The 21,978-nt window shown below is 53.0% G+C and overlaps 1 protein-coding gene across 1 annotated transcript; it reads left to right on the top strand.

Moving 5' to 3' along the window:
* Positions 1-4,432: 4,432 nt before the first annotated feature.
* Positions 4,433-21,540, top strand: DUSP4 (dual specificity phosphatase 4). The gene is made up of 4 exons (XM_040242885.1): positions 4,433-5,315; positions 15,676-15,821; positions 16,758-16,977; positions 17,617-21,540. Exons 1-4 carry the CDS (start codon positions 4,883-4,885, stop codon positions 18,000-18,002), a joined length of 1,185 nt encoding a protein of 394 aa, XP_040098819.1. The 5' UTR covers positions 4,433-4,882; the 3' UTR covers positions 18,003-21,540.
* Positions 21,541-21,978: the final 438 nt, after the last annotated feature.

The raw sequence follows: 21,978 nt of genomic DNA, 5'->3' as shown, positions 1-21,978 counted from the left end.
ATTTTATTCACGATGTCCTTTTTCTTCCATTTCCCTATGGATCTCACAAAACATTTCAACCCCTTTCTTGTCTGAATCCCCTTGGCACTGTGTTTGTTCTTCCCTAAAGATATTTGATTCTGCCCTGCAGTAACAAACCATAACAATCACACCCTGACTAAACCAAATAGATCATAAACTTTTTGAAGGCACAGTGTTTGAGACAAGTTTGTTTCCCCCACTGAATGTAACATGGGTGTCAAATAAATGAATAAGAAAATATTCACAGCTGGAGTGAACCCCCCAAAAATCTGAGCCCACTTTTTAACTCCTATAGGGAGTACTTGCTTTCAAAATTTGATTTTCGAAACTTGAAGTTTTAATAAGAAGCTTGGGACATTAGCACTTAACATATAAATTAAAATTACCAACGTTAAGCAAATGAGGGACAGGAGGGAGGCAGAGACTGTGCTGTGACTTGTGGATTTCAGAGTGCCTGGCTTTGAGAGAAAGAAGGTGGTTATTTCAGGCTGGCAGAGAACTCTCCAACTCAGAATCACACAGGGTTGGAAATGAACTGCCTCTGACAACTCAATCATGCCCAAACTCTTCATTTTGCAGATGAAGAAACTGAACTCCAGGGAGATTATCTTGCCCAAGATCACTAAGCTAGATGCTGGCATAGCCTAGATTGAATTGTTTTTAAAATAAAGTATGGGGGGAAGCAATATATTAAAACCTTTCTGCAGAGACCCTGGATTAGAAACCTAGCGCTTTAAATCATCAGCAAGTGCTACAGTACTCTGACTAGAAAAATAAATGGAGGTTACTGAACAAATCTATGACAAAGTCAGGACTAAAAAAAGCCTTCAGGCTGTTTTTGAGGTTGTTTGGTGATGTTCATTCTCAACACTGAAGACTTTCCATTGCTTTTGAGTCCTGACTTGATGGGCAGAGGTGGGCAGGAAAGGACAAGACATTCTTCAATTCATCTATACCTGTTACCTAAGAACACACAGTATATACAGACTTCTTCCCTTGAGGAGCATGAGACAGCCTCTCAGTTCTTTTGAGCATTCTCATTACTAGGGTGGAAGCTCCCCAATCAGCTGATCTAAGAAACCTAGCCAACAGCTCAATGCCAAAAGGACCACTCCTGTTCCACTTGAGACTAATAAGCAAGGTGAGAGGGATCCACTTAGTAAAGAGGAATCCACAGAACTCTTCATCACTTAAATTCATTAGTGATTTTTCAGGCAAGTTTTATTCAGGCACTTGCAGACAGCGCAGTGAGTCAGAGGTTGCCATCAAAAGCAGAACAGAAGCCATAGATATTCCTCTCAGGGGATCCTGCTCTGGGCTTTAAATTCCCAGATCACACAACTTCCTATTTCCAATTGGAAAGAAACGTTTTTAAACAAGAACAAGGGTTTTGCCAGGCCCAACAGTGACTAATAAGGTCGGTCTGAGGACACCTGATGAAAGAGAAGTTGCATTTACATGTCACAGTGAATGTTTAAAGTATTTTCACCCCGACGTTTCCTGCTGAGTAAAAATAAAATCTCTCTCCGTGGGCAATCCCATTCCAGCTCCCGCAGAAATGCCTTCCTTAATCAAACTAACTTTGAAATGACATTCATTGTCTTCCTTCCAAATGCCTTTGTTTTCTCCAAGATCTTGGAGACAAGCTGTTTCACGAGGTTCTCGTGTAAACTGATAAAGGTTACCCGCTACCCAACCCCTCCGCCCCCGCCTGCATACTCACTGGAGACAAGTTTTATCACCTCTATAGCCAGGATCGAGGATCCCTTACATTGTATTTATTTGTGTAGCAAATGGCCCACACACTTATAATACCAAAAATTTAAAAAGTTATCTAGGGTGCTTACAGAGAACCCGGATAAAAACAAAATTTAAATCTTGCTGGCTGAAATTCACATAACCGAAAGCTAATTTCTGACTTGAAGGGGGGGGGTTTTCTCCCCCCCCCCGTCTTTTTTCAAATATCAGGCATTCGCGTTGGTAATGCAAAAGGATCTCGGCTTAAATACTTGAATTGGATGCTCCGGCTCGCCTCCAGGTTGCGGGCGCGCAGGCGCGGGCGGGCACACGTGGACACAGACACACTCACACGCGCCCGCCCACGCCCCCTTCCGTGTGAATTGCCTGTGGGATTTACGGGCTTTGCCACCGCGGATTACCGTCAGGTGCAGAAAGCAAGTCTTTGTTCGGTGGGCATTTTCCTCCCTCCGGACCTGTTACTTACTGGCCACGTGAGGGCCGGGCAGGAGGTCAGGCGGACGCGGAGGCGCCCCCGGCTTATGCCAGACAAAGGCTAGCGGAGCCCGGCCGTGCCGCCGAGGGACGTCCCCCAGCTCCTGCGACACGTGTGCAATTCGCCCGGACCTGCCTCCGACTGAGAGGCTCTTCCAAGAGATGTCCAGCTGAAGTCCTTGTAAAGGCATCGGCGTTTTTCTGGAAGCGGATTCCAGTGCTGCCCAAGAGCGTCCCGGGAAAGCCGGGGAAGGTGGGCGCGCTGGGGGCTCCTTGGAAAGGGCGCGCTCCTGGTGTGCCAGGGAGAGCGAGTCTACACAGAGCCTCACGACCACCTCAGCACGCGAAAAACCGGACAAAAGCCTTGGAAGGGAGTACAGTCCCCTTCCCAGCAGAGAAGCCAAGCAGCAAACGTTTGACCGGTGACCTCCCCTCCGGAGCGCCCCGTGGCCTCACTGGGTCCTCAGTGGGGCCGCTCCTCGTGCGCCAAATGTCAAGGGGAACCCGAAACTGAGTAGTCAAAATAAAGTAGTGGCTTAAACAATTAAAATTAGTGCCGCCTCCCCCAAGTCCACGATGAATAAAATAGTAAATTCTAAATAGAGACAGGATCAGTACATCGCAGAGCTATTTTGGCGCACTCGGCTTGGGCCTGGGGTCCCGGAGCCCTGATGCAGCGGGAGGGTATCGAGGCTGTAGATTTTGGAGGTGGAGGCCGCCGCCGAGGCCGGGCTGGGGAGAGAAGTGGTGGCCCTGGGGGCCGGAGTCGACAGCCCTGGAGAGCCGCTCCGCGGGGAACAAAGGCGGAGAGGAAGGCCGAGTCGGGGGAGGGAGCGAGTTCACCGATCCTTGTCGCCTCCGCCAGCCCGGAGCAGAAGACTCGACCCCACAGCCCCCGGGGCCTCGAGCGAGACTCGTAATTCCCTGCTAGGTGGTTAATTCCTCACTAACAAGACTTGGCAAGATGTCGGACGGTCGTTTTTGGCTTCTGTCGTGTCCCCCACCGCTGCGCGCACGCACCTCCTGCCAAAAGTGGCCTCTGGGAAATTAAATGCATAAGTAAAAGCGGGGTCGGGGAAAATGAGACCGGACCGGGAAAAACGGACGCAAAGAACCCCCAACCGGCCCTGGGATGTATTAAATTCTTTACGCGTCAATTTCTCGGGGTCTAGTTTCGCACCAAATGTGGACCCTACTTGTCATTTCCTGAGAGACAATTCACACGAGTACCAGAGGCGTGAGGACTTTTCCAAAAGCCGAAAATGTCTGTCCTCCACCCCCCATCAGGGTTAAATAAACATCTTTAGGAAGCGTGGAAGGGAGTGGCACTCCGCCTTCCTCCTTGGGAACAACATTCCGGATCCAATTAATGTCTCCCTCTGGGTCATAAAGCAACAAACTCAACACTTCACTCCTATTACCGGGCTTCGGGGCGCTAGGGCTTCCTCTTTCATCTTCTGGATTCGGGTTTGCCCACGTTCCTCGGGAAGCTATAAAACTGATTTAATACCTTAAAATGAAAATCGATCAGGCTAAGGCCAAAGCTAAAGTCTGAGGAACTGCAACTGAAAAAAAAAAAAAAAGCCAAAAACGCCTGGCGGGCTGAACGCGCTCCGTAAGGCTGGGGCGAGGAGGGCCTGGCTGGGCCGGCTGCGATGCGGCATTTCTTAGTCCCCTTGGGTACTAGGGGGCTACCTGCGAGGCGGGCAAGGGGGAAGCGCGGAGGTAAACCGGGATGAAAGCTCAAAACCGAGTCCGCCAGCTTCTCGGCTGGCGATTTTTTCCGGCGGGGGTGCAGTGGCTGCAAGGCAACTCGGGTCGGGCTGGACGCGCGCGGAGACAGGGGAGAGGCGCCGCCACGCTCCATTCACAAAGTCCCGGCGCAGCCGCTCGCCAGCGGGTCGGAGGCCTCCTCCCGCTTCCTCTAGGTCTCGGTTTTATGAATGGGCCTGGCGGCGACCGCCGCGCACCCTGTTTACTCCGCTCTTTGTGACGTCGCGTCCCCGTGACCAAGAGCGAGCGGCCGGGACTCCATTCACTCGCTGGGGCGCGCGGAGGAGGTGGGGCCGGAGGGGCGGGGGGAGCCGCCAGGGGGCGGGGAGCGGGCGCGGGGGGCGGGGCAGGGCTCGCGGCCGAGAATGGAAAGAGGCGGAGCCTCGCGAGGTAGTAATGCATCTGCCCCCTCCCGGGGGAGAGCCGAGGAGCATTAATAAATCTATACGCCGAGGAGAGGAAACTCTGGCTGGGGCTGAGCGCGGAGCTCCGGCAGTTCGTGGGGGAACCGCGGCCGGAACAGCAGCGCAACGGGCAAAATACAATAGAGGCGACAACAGAAGGGAGCCCTCGTACCTCTCCCGTAAACACATTCTACTCCACTGCCACCTCCCCCTTGGCATCGTGCTGCCCGGCGCCCGAGGCCGCCCGGACTGCTATGTAACTGAGAATCTGCGGGAGAAAGGGGAAGCCGGGAGAAGAGGTTCGCCAGTGAGAGCCCCTAGGGGCCAAGTTTGAGGCTGCTTCTGCCCGCGCGCGCCCCTTCGTAGCCCCCCGCTCACCCCTTCCTGGAGCCCAGCTCGCCCGGGCGTCCTTCGCCTCCTCGCGTGTCCAACAGACGCGGTTCCCGGCGACCATGGTGACGGTGGACGAGCTGCGGGAGATGGACTGCAGCGTGCTCAAAAGGCTGATGAACCGGGACGAGAACGGCGGCGGCGCGGGCGGCAGCGGCAGCCACGGCGCCCTGGGGCTGCTGAGCGGCGGCAAGTGCCTGCTGCTGGACTGCAGACCGTTCCTGGCGCACAGCGCGGGCTACATCCGAGGCTCGGTCAACGTGCGCTGCAACACCATTGTGCGGCGGCGGGCTAAGGGCTCCGTGAGCCTGGAGCAGATCCTGCCCGCCGAGGAGGAGGTGCGCGCCCGTCTGCGCTCCGGCCTCTACTCCGCCGTCATCGTCTACGACGAGCGCAGCCCGCGCGCCGAGAGCCTCCGCGAGGACAGCACCGTGTCGCTGGTGGTGCAGGCGCTGCGTCGCAACGCCGAGCGCACCGACATCTGCCTGCTGAAAGGTAAACGCGGGCGCTGGGCGCGAGCTGGAGGGTCGGTGCGGCGGGGCTGGGCGGCCTGCGCGTTAGTGGGCAGAAGAGGTGCCCGGGGGGGACTCGTGGCTGCGGGATGCTCCCCGAACGCTACTTTGTGCGTGTTGGTGTGCGCGCTGGTGTGCAAGGGTTCTGTGCGTTTGTGTGCAAGCGCGAGCTCCTGAAGTCCTCAGAGACGGTGAGGGCTCAGTCACCTGCAATTCCGGACCCTTCCCGGCGATTCTGCATTTGTTTACATCCACTAACGGTCTGGCCTTGCGGGAGAAGCGACTCAGCAGCTTTTCCATCTTCGAGTCCAGGGAAGTGCTCTCAAGTGCCACTACGCCGGAGGTGGGGGATAGGTTAGGCCTATTGGTTTGGCATGGCTGGGTCCCGCACCGAATCCGATTACGAGATTCCGAGACGTGGGGAAGAGAGGGAAGGGGGGTGAGCGCTGGGGTGTGATCGGTTCTGCGGCTCCTGCTGGAAACCAACCGTTCATAAATGCAAAATCGAGGATCAGCTTGCGGGCTTGGTGTGGAGCAAATCCATATCTCCTCTCCTGCCGCCGAATTCCGAGCTCCACCAGGAAGGGTGGCCAAACCCTCCCGCCTCGGGCTAGGCTTAGGCTCCGGAGACGGAGGCGGGAGGTCCGGGTATTTGCGGGTGTCGCCAAGCGGGATGGGGCCTCTTAAATGAAGGTAGCTGAGAAGTAACGACCTTTTGTTAAGACTCAAGACTCTCAGATTGCGGCGCGTGCTTAAGTGCGAAACTCTAGGGAAGGGGAGATCTTATCAAATCTGCAAGTCGAAAACTCCAAAGGGGCCAAAAGCTACCCAAGCACCTGGAAGGACCCGGGCGCAGGCCGCACCTGCCCGGCCAGGCCGGGAGCGGGCGAGTCGCTGGGGCCCTGCGCCCCTTCCACCCGCGCCGCATTCCGTGCATTCCTTAGCCCGCTGCGGGTCCTGGCCGCCCCAGGACCCGAAGGAGGCGTTTCGTACCCCCACCATCAAAGGGCCGGCCCTTTCCCTGCCGGCGCCCCCGGCCCCCTCCCTCCTGCCCTTCCTCTCCGGACCCGCTCACCAGAGAGGAAGGGAGATGGGGCGGGAGGCGCGGCGGCGGAAACCTCTCCCCACCGCCTCTTCCAAAAGGCACGACCACACCGCTCGGTGCTGGCGGGTCGGGCTGGCCCCTGTGAACAGCGGGGGGCTTTGTTCTCGGCAGTTGTTTCCTGGCCATTTGACCTGTCAGCTGCTGGGGAAATGCTGCTGTTGACCTTTGGTTGAACCACTAAGGCGATTTTGCTGATTTTTCTTTCTTCGTGAGGGCGGCCTTTAGCACCTCTGATTGGGCCCAGCGCTCCTCCCTTCTCCTCCCAGCGCTTTAAGGGAAAGTGCCAGGAAGGGCCTTGCACCGGAAGGACCAGGCACTAAGCGAGGCGACCTGGGCGCAGGGGCCTAGGGGCCCCGGGCGCCGAGGTGTGCCGGGAGCCCGGCGGCCCCGGACCGGGTGGAGCGCGAGGATGGGGTCCCCGCGGTTGAGCACGCCGCTCGTCGTCCTCTGCGTGGTGCTGGCCCACGTAAGGACAGTGAGAGAAATTTCTCTAGGACGAAAGCCCCTTTGAGTGGCAAGGGCTGGCCGCGGTGTTCTCCGAGCTGTGCTCACCTCGATCGCTCTGGATTTGGACCCCGATCGCACGCCTGCCTACTCGGCCTCGGAACCCGGGACCCTTCTCTAGGCAGAGCGGACGCACGTGGCGTCTGGGTTCGTTTTGTTTTCTTTTTTTCCTGGAAGAAATCCAGAGAGGACCGCCCTAGGGTTTCCGGGCGCGCACTGAGGCCCGGCTCCCGGCGAGAGAAGCAGATTTTTAAGGTTCCCTCCTCGGGCTCACAGCACCTGTCTGGTTCCCCCGAATCCCGCCGGGAGAGCCCGGAGCCAGATCTGTACCGACAGCCGCCCCGCGGGCCGGCCGCCGGGCACGAGGCAAATGCTGGCCTATAGTGTCGGCAGTCCCCTGGCGGTTGGCGAGGTGCCTGGCCGAAGGAAAAGGAGTGCTTTAAGGGCTCTTTCCTCCCGAGGCCTGCACTGCCTCCTGTTGTCTGACCCGGCGTGCGCAGGGGCGGACCGCTCGCTGCCTCTCCAAGACCTCATCCTCTGAGCTGGGGAGGGCATGGCCTGGGCGTGGGGTCCACCTTTTCTTTACAGGCCCTCCCGGGAGGGGCCAGGAGAGGTTCAGCTGGGTCTTTCTAAGCAAAGGGAGCTGCCTTTGGACGCAACCGCCGCCTAAAGAGGGAGGGTATCTCCTTCCAGCTTGTGGTAGAACATCTTTGAGGTTAACTGGTTCAAATACTATTCAGCTCAGCTTATTTTAATTTAGGTGCTAAACAGAGGTGGTCTTCACACAGTTCCTCTTCCTTCTCCTTGCCTTCCCCTGCAAAGGAATCCCCCAGTGAGGGCAGAAGGAAATGGGCTCCCTTGGCGCTGCAGGGAGATGCGCCTGGGGGCGGACAGTGCAGACGCCAGCGGAACAGCAGGAAACGTGGGTTCCTCGCAGGAGACCCTGGGGGCAGGAAACTAAAGGGAAACGGGAGGAGACAGGCCCCTTAGATTTATCTTTAGTAAATACCTGAATTGATTAGGTGTCGGGTAATTTGGATGATTCCCCTCCCTCCCCAATTTGTTCCTTTTATTTTGCAGCCAGTGGGGCCTTCTGTGCAACCATTCATGTGTGGTGGTGGTGGTGGAGTAAAAGTGGTCAGACATTAAGCCGCGGAAAACTGTTGATATCTGCCATCCTGGGGGGACAGGAAAAACAGCCGGATATTTTCAGAGGTTCTATTACCCTTCCTGGTCACAAGCTATCGACTTTTACCAATTAACTGGGTTTAAACAGCAGATTTTTCTATTTCTGCCACTTTGAAGGGCAGTTGGTTATATAGTACAGATAGTTAATAACTAATACCACAGGCAAGAACTCATTTCTTTACTTAAGATTAAGGCAATGCTAGCTGGCCTTTACAATTCCTAATAATACTGAAGGTTTGCTAAAAGCAGTAACCCAAATCACTACATTTTCTGGTCCTTTGGCTAATCTTCCCACTGGGGTAAAACTCATTTTATTGAAAACCCTGTAAGGCATTTTGGGACAGTTTAGAGATTTCAGCTTTTCAGATTTAGTTATAGTGCACATCTCTTTTGAAATCCCTTTCTCTTTCCTTCATAGATCCTTAGATTAGGGTTTTAGACCCCTTCCTCCCAGTAGAGAAAGACAAAAAGAGCATTTTCGTACCTTAAAAGAAGTCATTCTTTACTTCCCACATCCCCCCAATAAGAGATCAGTCTGTTACACAGAAGATTTCAGGTATGAAAACATTATCTTACTTTTTCTTCTGTCTAAAGTTCTTCTCAGCCTGTGACCTTTGTCAGTTCTTACTCAAGTTGTGATTTAAAAGCCATCCTGGAGCTGTTTTGAGAAATTGGGAAGATCAGTATACCCCAGCTTCTCCTTCCAGGTTGGAAGTCACATACCCGATAGTCCCCGAGCCCGATCGTAGAGACCTGACATGATCGCTTCCGTGTGATCAGCGACTGAGGCCCATCCTGAGAGCTATGGGCAGAGGTCAGGTGGCTGTGTTCCATCTTTTCTCTTTCTGTGCCCATCTGCCCTGCCCATCCTCATTTCCAGGTCAATGGCACCAAATGGCAGAGTCCTGGGGGATGCTAAGGGCAGCCCTTTCACCCAAAGGCAAAAGGACTGGCTTTTCTCCTTGCATACAGGACACAATACCCATGACAGCCTGCGCTGTTAGAATTAGAAATATAAAAATAAAGGTAGGTCTTAAGGGACATTCCTAACCCATAGTGTGAGACTTTAAAGAATTGTAAAGAATGAGGCAAAGTCACTACTCTTTGCATCATCTGTGCTGGATGGTTCCAGTCCACAAAAGCAACTAAAGACAGGGCCTAGGTGTCAACTGAGAGTGACAGCCTTATTGTCAGGAAGTTCATCTCAGCTCCCTTGGGCTTGTCTTGGATGCTTATAGGAAAGGTAGACTGCCCTTCCCCAAGGTGGGCTGCACAGAGAACTCAGAGAGGAGAAAGGGTGGCTTTTTTAAAGAGCCAAGGAATTCCTTAAAAAAAATCAGAACATCCGAAACCAGATAGCTGGTTTCCTCCCTGGAAGGCAGTTTCCGTTTAATAAAGAGGAAGCTGGGAGGAAGAAATGGGGACTGGACGGAAGCCAGATTGCTGAAGGGAGCAGATGGCAGAGAAGGACCAGGAGGCGCTGCAAACGCGATCCAGCCGCGAGTGTGACCTCGGGTGTCCAGCCAGCTGCCCGGGACACCAGGGGTGTCAGACCCAGGACCCAGAGGTCTCAGCCGGTAACCCCGAGGTGAGGAGCCCATATATGTAAACCAGAACTCTTGGAAGTTCTCAAAGCCAAAGGACCTTCAGATGTCCCCAGACTTTGCCTGCTGGGCAGTGTTTGCTTGATATTGATAAGATGTCCCAGGACAGCAAGGCCATGAGCCTTGTTTGTGAACAGGTTGATATCGTGAGTGTAGAGAGGGTAACAGGGAAAAAGTGGCAGCCACGTTAAGATCCGCGATCATCGTCACCACCAAAAGGCTGTCCTTCCCATCACAGACCCCTTTAAGAGTCCTATTACGGCGAGATGACGGGCACTGCAGCAGCCTGCCCTTTCAGAGGACTTTCTCACACATCTCCCTTGCCCCGCCTGCGTGAGCAGGGGGCCAGCCAGTTTCACAGTTTCTGTCAGCTTTGAAAACTGCCTCGCTGTCCCTCTGAGAAGACAAAAAGAACCCAGAGTTGAACCCTAGGCGTAGCTATTCCTCAAGGAAGTTGGGTAGAAAATTATAGTCCTTTCTGCCCCGCCCCCCCAGACACTCCAGTTTGTAAGTTAAGATGAGAAAATGAGAGCTTTAAGGCCAGAAGGTATATTATTAAATAAGAACATGGGAAAAACAGGTCAAAATTAGTCAGCATATCTGTTACCAAATTACATGCGACAGGATGTAAGGAAAAAAAAAAACGATGGGAATTCACTGGCGAATGTGTGTGAGATTGTGTTCAGAAGGTGGAAATACACAGGTCTGATGGAAATATACCTGCTGTCAGTTGGTAGTCGGCAAGTCAGTTCATGACCATTTAGGAGCACAGAATGTTGGAGCTTCGAGATGATAGCGTCTGGAATCCTTGCATTCTGAGGGTGGAAAACGGGGCTTAGGAGGGGATGTGTCTCTTCTAGCTCCCACAGTCAGAGCTGGGGCTCCTCTACACCTGTCTGCCTCCGCCCCCCACCCCACATAGCTCCAAGGCCACAGGATAGAAGCTCCCCCATCCCACCCCACTGTGTCTACAGTGGCAATAAACTTTCCCTCTCGTGAGTTCTAGATAAAGCTTGGAGATTGAAATCTAGCTCTTGGGACTTCCCTGGTGGTCCAGTGGCTAAGACTGTGTACTCTCAGTACAGGCAGCACAGGTTCTATCCCTGGTCGGGGAACTAAGATCCCGCATGCTGCAGGATGTGATCAAAGATTAAAAAATACAAGTAAATCTCGCTCTTGCTGAAAGGGTCGTGGCTATGGTACCTGCACAGATGTGAGCTGGGGAGGCAGGCACTGAGGAGAGAGGCTGGGAACAGTCATCTTCACTGCCACCCACTGTAAGAAACTGAGTTTTGTTTCCATCAGGACCTAGTATAGGGCTTCTCTATATACTTCTAGAGGAGCTGACCTTTTTTAAAAAGTGAAATGATCCATGTGTTTATTACATAATTTGAGCTCTTAAAATACACTTTCCCTCAAGAGATGTAAGACTTGAGTGGTGTCCTGCAACAGCTTACAGCCTGGCCAGGTGTCTGTCGCCCTGTACTGGGCTCGTGCCTCACTGCAGCACGTGCTGCATACAGTCTGGGAGAAGAACCAGCAAGTGCCTTTAAGTGCCAGGGGAGTCCCTGTGATGGGGACCATCACTGTGAAACCAGAGTGCCATGAAACTATACCCTCTATAAATGCAGGTTGTTTTTATTTTGTTTCATTAAATTAAAAAAAAGGTGCTGGTCAGGACTCCTCCATAACTACCTGGAGTTTGAAAAGGATCAGAGAGAAGCAGAATCCAGTGAAATGTTAGCAGTGCCCTGTTCACCTTCTTTCTATTTCTGCATCAAAATTCTTTCCTAGAATGATGAACCACTGCGGGGGGCGGCCCTTAGAGAAGGGCCACTGGAGAAGCAGCGGTGGGCAAGCACCAGGGCGGGCTCCTGATGACCGGGTTCCAAGTGACTTTGAGGCCCCTTCTGGAGAAGACAGTGGCACTCCACTCCAGTACTCTTGCCTGGAAAATCCCATGGACGGAGGAGCCTGGTGAGCTGCAGTTTGTGGGATTGCTAAGAGTCGGACAGGACTGAGCGACTTCACTTTCACTATTCATTTCCATGCATTGGTGAAGGAAATGGCAACCCACTCCAGTGTTCTTGCCTGGAGAATCCCAGGGGCGGGGAGCCTGGTGGGCTGCCGTCTATGGGGTCGCACAGAGTTGGACACGACTTAAGTGACATAGTGGCAGCAGCAGCAGCTGCGGGCTGAATGCCCTTACTTGGGGGCCGCCGTGCAATTCAGTTTTCTCTTCTGTTAAATTGGGGCTCGGCACACCTTCCTCCAGGGCTGCTGGTTGGATACCAGGGTGGGAAGAGCCTGACACATAATGAACATTTCCTTTTAAGAGGGTCTGTCATTTTTATTAACCTGGATTGGAGTGTGACCTTGTGAGGTGTGGACTGAACGGCCCTTGACCTGCACTCCTGTATCTGCACTGCATCACCCAGGAGCTCCCGACCCCACGAGGGTGTGTTCTGCTCATCCGAGGTCCTGTCTGGGCCCCAGAAGGAGGTCCTTTGCTGATGCTCCTTGTAACTGCCAGTCACAGATCCCCCCAAAGCTAATGATGGCTCCAGAGGGAAATCCTTTCCATTGCTCCCATGTCAGGGACGCCACCCTCCCTTTGCTCCTGTCTCCAGAGCGAAAGAACTTTTCAGTAATCATTTTGCCGCTTCGTTGTAATGGTGCCTTTTCCTGACCACTACTATCTCTCTGTCCTGTTACGTGCAGCCTTGGGGAGATGACAGAGAGCCCCCCTTTCAAGCCTGGTCTGGTCTCTGGGCCTGCCTGCACCCTCCCCCATCCCCCACACCTGCCACACCCCCAGGGTCAGCTGCAGGCTGGGGACCCCTCCAGGGTTCTGCTGCTCCCTGGGGATTGATTGATGGTCAGCCCTGGAGGTAGCAGATGTCATTGACTGGGCAGGGGACGTGGGACGCAGGAAGTGCCTGGTACCTGTTCTACTGCTTAACTACCAGCTCTCCAGATGCCCACTGGAAAAAAGAAGGAAAGCCCAGGAGGAGAAAGCTGTCCTGAGTGTGAGAAGTTGCCAGTGAAGCTGGAATCCCCTTAGGTACCAAAGAAGGAAACATTCATTGCGTGTCTCCCTGGGGCCAGGCACAGCACACTGCCTGTTCCAGTCAGTCCCCACTGGAGACTCCCGGACTCCCGGTCTGGAAGTTTCATTACGTTTTATAAATGAGGAGGAGGTTCAGAGAGGTTCAGTGATGTCTCTAGGCTGCATAGCCTATGATTCATTCACAGGGGCTGGCATTTCAACTCAGAGCTGTGCATCTGACTGCAAAGGCAAGGCTCTTTCCCTTCCGTCTGGTCCCCTGGTCCGTGCCTTCTCAGCAACGGGAAGAACGTTCTTTCTACCACTTAGGTTCCTTGGCTCCTTCAGCCCTAAGGGCCACTGCTTCTCTATGACCTTGGAGCCTCGCCCTGACCCTCCTGTGACTCTGCTGGCCTGCCCATCCAGGTGATGAGCTTTTTGGAGGGCACCCCTCAACGTCTTGTATCTCTTTGCTGCTGCTGCTGCTGCTGCTGCTGTTGCTTAGGTCGTGTCCAACTCTGTGCAACCCCACAGATGGCAGCCTACCAGGCTTTTCTGTCCCTGGGATTCTCCAGGCAAGAACACTGGACTGGGTTGCCATTTCCTTCTCCAATGCATGAGAGTGAAAAGTGAAAGTGAAGTTGCTTAGTCATGTCTGACTTCGAGATCCCATGGACTGCAGCCCACCAGGCTCCTCCATCCATGGGATTTTCCAAGCAAGAGTACTGGAGTGGGGTGCCATTGCCTTCTCCGAATGTATCTCTTTGAAATGTATTTTAATGTTCAAATTATGTAATAAACACACAGATCCTTTCATTCAATTTTTCAGATCCTCTAGAAGTACAGAGTAGCAAGTAATGGTGTTTCATATAGACGATCAACATCGGTTTGTGGATGGACCCACTTCTCCTTTTATTTTCTCCAAAGGGCAGCATTTCCCAAAGTTTCCATCCCAGAGGCCTATCACAGGGGCTTCAGCTAAAGGCACTTGCCGGCTCTCATTGCTTATAGCCTCCATTTGGGGCGGAAGCGTTGGCAGGTTTATAGGCGAAAGGGAGGGCTGCTCCTGACAAGAGGTCCACTCAGGCCCCTAGCACCTCTGAAGAGGGCAGGACTGGGCCCTCCAGCAGGTTTTCCCTCCAGGGAGGCTGGTCATTATGACTCAGCAGAGTGAGGGCCTGTGACCAGAGAAATCGCCATTTATAGCCTGGGGGAGGGAAACCAGGAGCCTCCCGCTCAGAGAGGAAAAAATGTCTGCCCTGTTTCTGGAAGCCTTATGATGTGGCAAATGATCATTTTCTTTCCCCTCCGAAGCGGTAGTGTCCAGGAATTGACTAACCGTCACATGTTGGAAAACTGCTTTGAATGGTAGGGAAAGAGAGCAATGGCACCCACCCTGTCACTTAGTCATAAAGGTGTAACGGGCCAGCTGCCAACGTGACCATCCATTGAGTGGTTGTTCCACAACCCGCAGACCCTGCTGAGTTCATTGATAATCTCTTTTTGGTCCAATAGAAACTGCAAAGTAAAAATACAAGCAGAGGGACTTCCCTCTTGGTCCAGGGGTTGAGACGTCACCTTCCAGTGCAGGGGGCGCAGGTGTGATCCCCCTGATTGGGGAGCTGAGATCCCACGTGCCTCAGGGCCGAGAAACCAAAACACAGAACAGAGGCAGTGCACGCATGCTCAGTTGTGTTCGACTCTTTGTGACGCTGTGGGCTGTAGCTGGCCAGGCTCCTCCATCCGTGGGACTCTCCAGGCAAGAATATGGGAGTGGGTTGCCATGCCCCCCTGCAGGGGATCTTCCTGACCCAGGGATTGAACCTGTGTGCATCTCCTGCACTGCAGACAGATTCTTTACCACTGTGCCACCTGGGAAGCCCCCCAAACACGTCCAGTCAAGACTCCAGAAATGGTCCACATCAAAACAAAAACTACCACCAACAAAAAATTAAAAAAAAAAAAAAAAAAAAACAAGCAGGGCCAAACCTTGACAATAATAGATGGTAAGTTTCCCGAAAAGCAAAGTCCCAGAGTGCAACAAGAAAATCAGAGACACAGGCCGACTGTCTCTTCTTGGTGTGTTTCCCTGCCCGCCTCCGCCTGCGTCTCTGCCCACCCCTGCCCAGCCGCCCTTGCCTGAGTGCCACTAACGCTACTCCACAGAAGTTGGCCATTGGTCTCCTTTTACTTAAACGACCTCCTTTCCCCGGAAGATGATTCCGCAGAGAACCATTCCAGGGCTTAGCAACTCTCAGGTCAGGAAATCCTCCCGTGCCCCAAACCTGGGTGAGGCAAGAGGGATTTGTTTAGATTTAAGCCCGTTTCCTCTCGTTTTGGCCCCTTGTTGATGGAACAGCTGTTCATGAGGCTGTGTGGTTGGCATCTGTTCTGTTGCTGAGGTCCAGAAGGGCTGGTGCCAGGATAATAGTTTTTTTATTCTCTTCCACACTGGAGAACCTCTCTCAAAGAAGAGCGGGAGGTGGGGGATGACAGACATCTTTGTGGGTCCCAGGACTCAATTGTGGCCTCATGGAAACCCCTAGTGGCTCTTCCCTCTTTCTTTGTCATCACTGTAAAGAAAGCATTCCTTCTTCATCTCCCCCTGCACATCCTCCTTTGTGTATCTGCAGTCTAAGCCGAAGTCTTGTCCCTAAAGCTTTTCTTCCAGCTTTAGGATGCATTCTTCCCCAAGGCAGTCTCCCCATCTCTGGAAGAAGGGCTCCTTAGCCATTATCTCTGGGCCCACAGCGCCACCCAGTGGCCAATATAGGTGCAACCAGCCCTAGCTTACCAACAGCTCTCCTCTGTGAAGGGTAGGGTTCAAGTTCTCCCCTGGTTTGGTTTCCTGCTTGTTCAGTGACCCCATTAACCTGAGCATCTTTCTCCTTTACAGGTGGCTATGAGAGGTTCTCCTCCGAGTACCCAGAATTCTGTTCCAAGACCAAGGCTCTGGCAGCCATCCCACCTGCTGTGCCCCCAAGCACGGCGGAGTCCTTGGACCTGAGCTGCAGCTCCTGTGGAACCCCACTGCACGACCAGGTGCGGGCTGAGATCAGACTTCTGCTTGTCAGAGGCTCAGGACTCAGGGCCTCAATGCTGGGTGTTGGGATGCAACCTTAGGTGGAATCCATTATTCCTTTGAAATTCTTCCCCTTCCTTCTCTCATTACCCTTACTTAAAAAAAGAATGTAAAGACATAAGTCCCTGACTTTTCTCCCAGAGTTATGTGCAGACAAGCAGGGAGCCCAGAAGTGTGTGGGCTGCTCTGTGGGAAGCTGAGACCCCAGCCCTGGCTCACAACAGGCAGAGCTGTCCGCCCCCCATACAAGCTAATCGTAAATGCTAAGTGAACATCAGTGGACAACCAACCCTTCTAAGAAAACCAGCTCATGCCACTATGAGCCCCTTTCAGCCCTCTCCTTTAGACAGAGATGGAGTAAAATGATGGGGTCCTGCAACTCTGCTCCACAAACCCCACATCACTTGTGTTGATCCGCCTCAGAATCGTGTCATTAGCAAAGCCAACATAACCTCCTTTTGCCAGGATCCCTCCTCTTGGCTTTGAGGTTGCTATGGCGTCTGTTTTTGATCTGGAGCAAGTAGCTTAGTGGTAGCAGGTGTAAGCTCCTCACATCACAAACGATGAACAAGGCCAGCGTTGTGTCTTCTGCCTCACTGGTCACAGGGGGCGGGGGGAGGTGGGCTGCTTGAACCAGAGAGGGGAGCCCAGCATCAAGGCAGAGCACAGCATCAAGGCCAGAGAGGTCCCACTGAGCGCATCACTCCCTCCTGGAGCGCCAGCAGGACATGGGGAGATCTGGAGGGGCTGTGTCCACAGGCCATCTTCCCACAGCCCTTGACAGCACCCTCCCACCCCAGACTGGCTCCCTCTCCCCATCCTACCATGCCAGCCCTCTGCCCCGCTGTCTTATACTTACAATGTTTGGGGGGCCCTTTTGTTCTCCCCTTCTGCAGGGGGGTCCGGTGGAGATCCTGCCCTTCCTCTACCTCGGCAGTGCCTATCATGCGGCCCGCAGGGACATGCTGGATGCCCTGGGCATCACGGCCTTGCTGAACGTCTCCTCCGACTGCCCGAACCACTTCGAAGGACACTATCAGTACAAGTGTATCCCGGTGGAGGACAATCACAAGGCTGACATCAGCTCCTGGTTCATGGAGGCCATCGAGTACATCGGTAGGCTGGCCCTGGCCGGGGCGCTGGGTTCAGGGATGGGGCGCTGGGTGCAAGGCTGGCAGAGACAGGAAGCGAGAGAAGAGGGAACCACTTGGAGCTAGAGTGTTGAAGGAGGGACTTAGAAAGGGCCCTGCCCAGAGGGTGCCTATTTTCCCTCTTTTCTCAGTAGGAAGGCTGGCCCTTGGGGTGTTGAGTTGCCAAGGGGTAGGAAGATGGACTTATACAAACCACAGGCACTGGTAGCTGATAGAGCCAAGAACTATTGCCTTGGATGTCCTACCTGCCAGGCAGATAAGACTTAGGGGTGGAGAGGAAGACACAGAGAGAACTGGGTCACTGTTTTTGCTCCTGAAAATGAAAACCCCTCCATGTGTGCTCGCACCGGGCTTTAGCATGTGTATTTCCTAAGCCTGGCACATTCGTCTGGTTAAGTCTCCAAAATAGCCTAGAACCGACGGCACTCCCTGGCCCCGTGGGTTTCCTCTCTCTCCTGGCGTCAGCCTCGGAGGGCTGTCCCTTCCGTGGTTCGGAGGGAGGGCCCCAGCCGATGCTTCTCAGATCCTTCCCCCAGTGCCCTCGTCCCGCCCAGGGAAGGATGGGGACTTGGGGACACTAACGGGCGCGTGGCTCTCTGCCCAGATGCGGTGAAGGACTGCCGCGGGCGCGTGCTGGTGCACTGCCAGGCTGGCATCTCCCGCTCGGCCACCATCTGCCTGGCCTACCTGATGATGAAGAAGCGCGTGCGGCTGGAGGAGGCCTTCGAGTTCGTCAAGCAGCGGCGGAGCATCATCTCGCCCAACTTCAGCTTCATGGGCCAGCTGCTGCAGTTCGAGTCGCAGGTGCTGGCCACGTCCTGCGCGGTGGAGGCCGCCAGCCCGTCGGGGCCCCTGCGCGAGCGGGGCAAGGCCACCCCCACGCCCACGTCGCAGTTTGTCTTCAGCTTCCCGGTCTCCGTGGGGGTGCACCCGGCCCCCAGCAGCCTGCCCTACCTGCACAGCCCCATCACCACCTCCCCCAGCTGTTAGAACCCTCGGAATGCCCCCCCACCCCCACACCAGCCCGCGTCGGGTGGGGCCCGGTGGCCGGGTAGTAGGTCCGGACTGACCCGCAAGGGGCCTGGTGACCAAGCTCCTTCCATCCATCTCTCTTTGGCTGGGGCCAGCTAGAATGGCAATAAGGACCTCAAATACATATTTAAACGCAGACAAACAAAACACTCCAACTTAGAGCAATAACGGCTTCCTCGGCAGGCAGGGAAGACCTGGGTCTTGGTTTGTGTGTCAGTTTTACTTTTCAGATAGGAATTTCTTACCTCATTTTTTTTTTTTAAGCAGTAAGGCTTGAAGTTAGGAAACCCACAGATCCTGGCAAATGTGCCCTCCCGGTTTTATTAAGGGGGGGGGTGGTGGTGGAGGGGAGGCAAAGGGCCGAAAACAAGTTGACCAGAAGTGCCTGCTTCTGTGTGCTTGGTCCTTTTCTTGTTGTAGTTACAGGAATTATTATTATTTTTTCTTTTGAAGAAATCTTTTAGGACATGGTTTTCCTTTTTAAGTCACCATCAACAGGTGAATACTTATGCTTAATAATAAATAAAAGTATTTATTGAGAATTTCCTCAGAGTATGTAAGTACACAAAGTCTAGGGACCGTGACTTTAGAATATATTAATGTTGGTGTGGACCAGCGGAGCACAGCAGCATGCAGACGTCAATGCAGTGAGGTGGTGTGTTTGAGATGGCATGACGATCAGCTTGCATTTGCTATCGCTGGGAAGGGGGCAGGGTAGGAGGAGGAGAGAGGGAAGCGAGGACGTTGTTAACGTTGACCCTGGGTATCCGTGGGAGATTGGTTCCAGCACCCCCTCCTTCCATCGCGGATACCAGAACCTGGGGGTGTGTATATCTGCAGACAGCGCATCCTTGAATATGGACTGAAGACTAGCACATGGACCACCGAAACGAATTGAAACCACAACCATACAACCGTTTCGGGTGATCAGTAGCTCAGTTTGGCGGTGGAAGCGTTTTCCTCCTAGACCTGCCCGAGGACTTGATAAATGCCATATCGTGTAAGGTGCTCCTAAAAAAAATTGGGTGCAGTTCAGATTTTCCTGCAGCAAATCATTTGCCAAGGCCCTTGGGGAACCCAGCTAATAAGAGATAGACCCAAAAGGGAAAGTGTAAGCACCAATTTTTTTTTCCTCTTTTGCCTAAATCAGATTTTAATTTTAGGGGGTTTGCTTGGAATGAAGTATGCCAACAAATTCTTGTGATCGTAAAAGATTCCTGGTGTAGGTGGATATTTGTAAAGTGAATAGGTGAATAAAAAGAAGGGCGTGGTGGATACCCCACTGGAAGCCCCGTGGAAGATTAGGACAGCAAGAGAGCGTGAATGAGGAGTCAGGCAGACTCTTTGCAGGGAAGCTGGCTTCTGGATGGGCATTAGAGTGCCATAGCAGAATCCTTTCTTGAGATAATGCCGTTTTCAGGGGGCCTTTCCAAATAGAGGTGTGGCTTTTGGAACAAGGAGCAGGTGGGTTGGGCTTGGGGGGGAGGGAGGAGGGAACTAAGCGCGGGTTATTTAACTTAGAGTATCGTGGAACAGTGTTGTTCCCCAATGCCAGGTTAGCAGTAATTCCAAACTTGTCTAGAAATGAGAGCATGCTTTAGGTTTTGCTTTTGGGGGTTGTTTTGCCCTCTGAGGATCGAAGTGCTGCTCACCCATTGATAACTTCAAGCCTCGATGTCAGCATAGTGTCGGAATGCTCCTTCTTGTCCCCACGTCCCAGACAGGACGAGGTTCCTTACGCTTCCTTCCATTCCCATGAACCTGGCATCATTTGTCCTACCTTTGTCAAGCCCTGTCTTGGGTGTGGCCAGAGTTCCCACTTCCTGTTTTCAGAAAAGCCCAAGGCCCCCTCCTTCGCTGGGAGCTGCTTGGCTGAACCCCTCCTGAAGACGTGGAGGGGTCAGGTTCATGACACTGGGCCTACAGACAGCTCAGCGGGACGTTCCCTTGTCTTCCTTGATTCCTGGAAGTTGCTTCATGTTTTGTGATGAATTGTGGTCGAATGGGCTCCACTGCTGTAAAAGTGTGGGTTCCCACAGACAGATAGGTCCGCAGGAGGGACGGCTTGAAGGGGGAGGGAAAGTAGCTTAGAACAGATTGACTTTTTACAGAATGAGTGTACATTTGCCAAAATCTGTGTGTCATGCTTTCTCAGACTGGATTCCAGCTGCCCAGACAGTCGGAGCCCAGGACCCGCCCCGACCAGGTCTCTTCCCTGCTTTCCAATTCAAGTCACGTGTCACAGTGTCAAACCTCTATTTATAAAGCCATTTTCTTTGTACCTGATAAGAGTGAGTCCCCAAACCCTTAGAAATCAAATAGGAAATGGGCTTGATTGGAATCGGGGATTTGGGGTCACTGTCTACTTTTACCATCAGAAGCCTCTTTGATGACTTGGAAGAAAGAGCTCTAATGAAGATGGCACCACGAAGTCCCTCCAAACGGCCACTGGGTTTCAACAGGTGTCTCTCCCGTGAAGTGATTTCTGGTGACATGCAATTTCCGTCGCAGTCAGAAAGCTTTGCCACTTTGATCCATGGTGACCTGTGTTATTGACTCACTGGATCATGTATAGAGACTGGAGAATGCTGCTGTTCCCTCCAGTGTCTTTGTGACCCCAGGGTGTGGGTGGAGCACCCCCCCCCCCAGCAGTATAATACTGAAGCCACCTATGAGCTGCTGGCAGGGAGCTCCCGGCCTTAGTTGTGGTCTCTGAGGCCATTTTCCTCAGATGTCCATCCTAGCCTGATTCTAGAGAGTTGATTCTGATTCTGTATGAGAAAAAAATCCAAAATTCTTGGGAAGATGGGCAGAGGGAGGTGGGATGGGCGATTTCAATGTGAGAGGAGGGGGCCGTGAGATCAGAGTTTGGCCACCAGCCTTTGTTGGTAAAGTAAGGGTTCACCTTGGCTGCCCGTTAGCCCACACGAGGTACACCAGGAATTCTGGAGGAGGGACCTGGGCATCAGTAGGTTTCAAAGCTCCCTAAGTGCTCTCCCTGCATAACTGAGTTTGGGAAACTTAACTTTCTAGATGGCAAGGTGCTGTTGGAGGCCAGGGCTTGATAACACAGAGCTGGCTTGTGTGGCAGAAACCACAGCAGACAGTTGTTCCTGGCCCCACGTGGCCCCAGCTCTGCTGAGGGACAATATGGGTTCTGTCAGGAGCTCACGGGGCCTAAGACCTGGACGAGGTCTTTTTTCACACCCCTCGAAAGCTGATCTGTGGTTGTTAAGGAACTGAGGAACGTGTCTGGCTGTCTAGCTCTTTGCAAGTTGGTTTGTTTATCAAGAAGTATGGAGAGGGACTTCACTAGCAGTCCAGCCCGCACTTCTAATGCAGGGGGTGTGGGTTCGATCCCTAGTCAGGGAACTAAGATCCCACATGTCGCATGGTGCAGCCGGGGGAAAAGAACGAAGGCTGGAGAGTGCCACCTCTTTGAAGAGGACCCTGCTCTCCCTTAGAGCTTACGAGTCATGCCAGAAAGAGGCTTCTTCAAGACAGCAATGCAATACTTGTAATTTCTGTAAATAGCCCCATCTTTCAGAGTGATGTCATTTCTACATTTGATATGCTTGTATTTCTGTAGGATGTATATAGTTTAGGGGAATTTTTTGGTTTTTTTTTTTTTTTTTTTAGAAAAGTCAACATGTCTTTTTATTTATTGCTTGAAACAAAGATCATTTGAAGAAAAATAAATACATTTTCGACCACCTCTGGCTTAGTTTATCCTTTCCCGAAAAACTGCCAATATGATGACTTGGAAGATCCGAATCATTTGATGGTAATCTTGTGGAGACGGGCCACTCAAATCTGTGAGCACCCTAAACACCACGGAAGGTGACAGGTGAAGGCAGAGAGGAAATCTCTGAGAACTGGATTTTTTAGACAGGAAGAGGTGAAGGGTAAGACACAGATGTCCTCATCTGAGAGT

The sequence above is a fragment of the Oryx dammah genome, unplaced genomic scaffold, assembly GCF_014754425.2.
Source record: "Oryx dammah isolate SB20612 unplaced genomic scaffold, SCBI_Odam_1.1 HiC_scaffold_7, whole genome shotgun sequence".
NCBI lineage: Eukaryota > Metazoa > Chordata > Mammalia > Artiodactyla > Bovidae > Oryx > Oryx dammah.
Note: the sequence above shows the minus strand (reverse complement) of the source record. Positions and strands in the feature narration are given on the sequence as shown.